The following is a 2,805-nucleotide window of genomic DNA, read 5'->3' as shown; positions in this document are numbered from 1 at the left end:
AGCCGCTCTGAGACTCCTTTGGGTAGTGAAGGGCAGGGTATAAATCCAATCTCTTCTTCTTCTTCTTCTTCTACTACTACTACTACATCACTACAGTGTGTAAAATGGCACTGGGGCATGATACTCCACTGAGGTCCCTCCCCTTCCCAACCCTCCCCCAGGCTCCACCCTCAAAATCTCCAGAAATTTCCAAACCCAGAGATGGCAACCAGTGTTCCCTCTAAGTTGAGTTAGTGTGAGCTAGCTCACAGTTTTCTAGCCTCCGGCTCACACATTTCCGTCTCAGCTCAGGAAGGATGGCTCTGGAGCAAACTAATGTATGCAGCAGCCATATCACTCGCTCACAACCTTAATGCCAGTAGCTCACAAGGTAGAATTCTTGCTCACAAGACCCCACAGCTTAGAGGGAACATTAATGGCAACCCTGAGACATCAGCTGTAATTATAACTCCAGCCCCCCTCTGGAAGTTGGCACGCCTGGAGGGCATCATGACAGTTCTCAACAGATCATCTTCCAATGGCCAACAGCAATTTGAGGCAAAACACGTGTGCTTGGTTTGTGTACACCCTGCGAAAAGCCGCTTTTCTTAGCCCCATATTGGGAGAAGGGAAGGAGTCTAGCTAAGTGCACGCAGGCAGATGTCTCTCATACTCCCCAGGCCTCCCCAGGACTCAACAGAGATATTGGTTTCATATCTCATTACACTTGCTAACTCATTCAGTCCTCACATATGTATCGTGAACAAGGAGGACTATACATCCTGTGTATTTTAGTGTATATCTTTTTCAGAATAGTATATTAGAATACTGACTATAATGCAAGGAATATTGGGATGTTCTGCTGCATCCACCTCAAAAAAGAATTTCAATTCAGCGTGGCAAGAGAAAGTTTGGGATCATTTTATAATTGCAAAAATTACAGACTCCTTGATGAGACCGAATAATAGTAATACTCCAACCTATACTAAATTTGTTAGGACTTGGGCCCCTGTGTTAGAGGTAGTGAAGGGCAGGGTATAAATCCAATCTCTTCTTCTTCTTCTTCTTCTACTACTACTACATCACTACAGTGTGTAAAATGGCACTGGGGCATGATACTCCACTGAGGTCCCTCCCCTCCCCAACTCTCCCTCAGGCTCCACCCTCAAAATCTCCAGGAATTTCCAAATCCAGAGATGGCAACCCTGAGACATCAGCTGTAATTCCAGTATAACTCCAGCCCCCATCTGGAAGTTGGCACGCCTGGAGGGCGTCATGACAGCTCTCAACAGATCATCTTCCAATGGCCAGCAGCAATTTGAGGCAAAACACATGTGCTTGGTTTGTGTACACATTGCAAAAAGCCGCTTTTCTTGGCCCCATATTGGGAGAAGTGCGCACAGGCAGATGATGTCTCTCATACTCCCCAGGCCTCCCCAGGACTCAACAGAGATATTGGTTTTGTATCTCATTACATGTGCTAACTCATTCAGTCCTCACATATGTATCGTGAACAAGAAGGACTATACATCCTGTGTATTTTAGTGTATTTCTTTTTCAGAATGGTATATTAGAATACTGAATATACTGCAAGGAATATTGGGATGTTTTGCTGCATCCACCTCAAAAAAAGGGGGAAAAATGCTGTTTAGTGACCTCCACGCCTGAGAGGAGAGAATGGAGCGTATCAGTTTACCTCCCACAATTAGAAAAGGTACCTTTGTACATTTATCTGCTATTTTGACATATTTATTGTTTTACAACTGTTGACCTTATCACCTTAACTTCTTATTTAGCTTAGCCTTCGCACATCTTACATGTTAATTTGCTGTTCGGCCCCTGTCTATAAGTTTGAACCTTACCTACCATTCCAATGTACTTGAAAAAGCACGCATGCACACAAAAACTCATACCTTGAATAAAACCTCGTTGGCCTTAAAGGTGCTGCCGGACTCTAAATTTGTTCTGCTGCTTCAGACCAACAGGGCTGACCGCCTGGGTCTATCTCATACTTTTAATTTACTGAAAAGATTCCCAGCTCTTGCTGGGGTTGCCAGTCTCCAGGTGCGACTTCATACCCTGCCCTCTCTACTATCGTAGTTTTCTACTGGCAAGATTTTTTGATTCCTAGAAGCAGGGCTATTTTTGGGCAAGAACGCGCAGGAACGGAGTTCCGGCTGGCTCCAGAGTTGGCCACGCCCATCAGGAACTCATTAGCATAATAAGCCACACCCAGCAGGAACTCATTAGCATAATAGGCCACACCCAACAGCAGGAACTCATTAGGATTGGCTACATTAGGGGTGTGTGGCCTAACATGCAAAGGAGTTCCTGCTACAAAAAAAGGCCCTGGGTTTTGACAACAAACAAGGTAAACAGAATAACAAGCAAAAGGTGGATGTGGCTGGATGACCACACTTCTGGTAACATGGGGGTGTGGCCTCATATGTTAATATGCTGTGCTGTTGGGTGTGGCCTATTATCCTCCCCGCGCTCTGCTCCCAAACCTCTAGGAATTTCTACAACCCTGAACTGGCCACCCTTCCTCTCGCCAACCGACACTCACGGTTCTGCTTCCACTGTCTCCTTCTTGACCACGTAGTTGTACGGGACGTAACCCTCCTCCTCCTCGCAATCCCTTCCAGCGCCGTCTAACTTCTTGGCCCACCACCAATCTCCATTCTTCTCCAGGACCTGGAAGAGGTCCCCTGCCTTGAAGCTGAGTTCGGTCTCCGTCATCGCTCTGAAGTCCCACAGACTGGTGTAGAGGCAACTCCGTGAGTCCCGCGGTAGATCTGATTTGGTACTCATGGTTCCAGATGTTGA

At 46.3% G+C, this 2,805-nt stretch overlaps 1 protein-coding gene across 1 annotated transcript in view; it reads right to left on the bottom strand.

Moving 5' to 3' along the window:
- PTK6 (protein tyrosine kinase 6) overlaps positions 1 to 2,790 on the bottom strand; it is a gene marked incomplete at its 3' end in the record, with an annotated part of 14,692 nt that extends 11,902 nt beyond the window's left edge. Inside the window, exon 1 of the mRNA XM_015407223.1 lies at positions 2,546 to 2,790. Within this exon, the coding sequence (XP_015262709.1) occupies positions 2,546 to 2,790 (245 nt within the window). The remainder of the gene's footprint in view (positions 1 to 2,545) is intronic.
- Positions 2,791 to 2,805: the final 15 nt, after the last annotated feature.

Source organism: Gekko japonicus, unplaced genomic scaffold, assembly GCF_001447785.1.
Source record: "Gekko japonicus isolate JY-2015 unplaced genomic scaffold, Gekko_japonicus_V1.1 scaffold7453, whole genome shotgun sequence".
Taxonomy (NCBI): domain Eukaryota; kingdom Metazoa; phylum Chordata; class Lepidosauria; order Squamata; family Gekkonidae; genus Gekko; species Gekko japonicus.
Note: the sequence above shows the minus strand (reverse complement) of the source record. Positions and strands in the feature narration are given on the sequence as shown.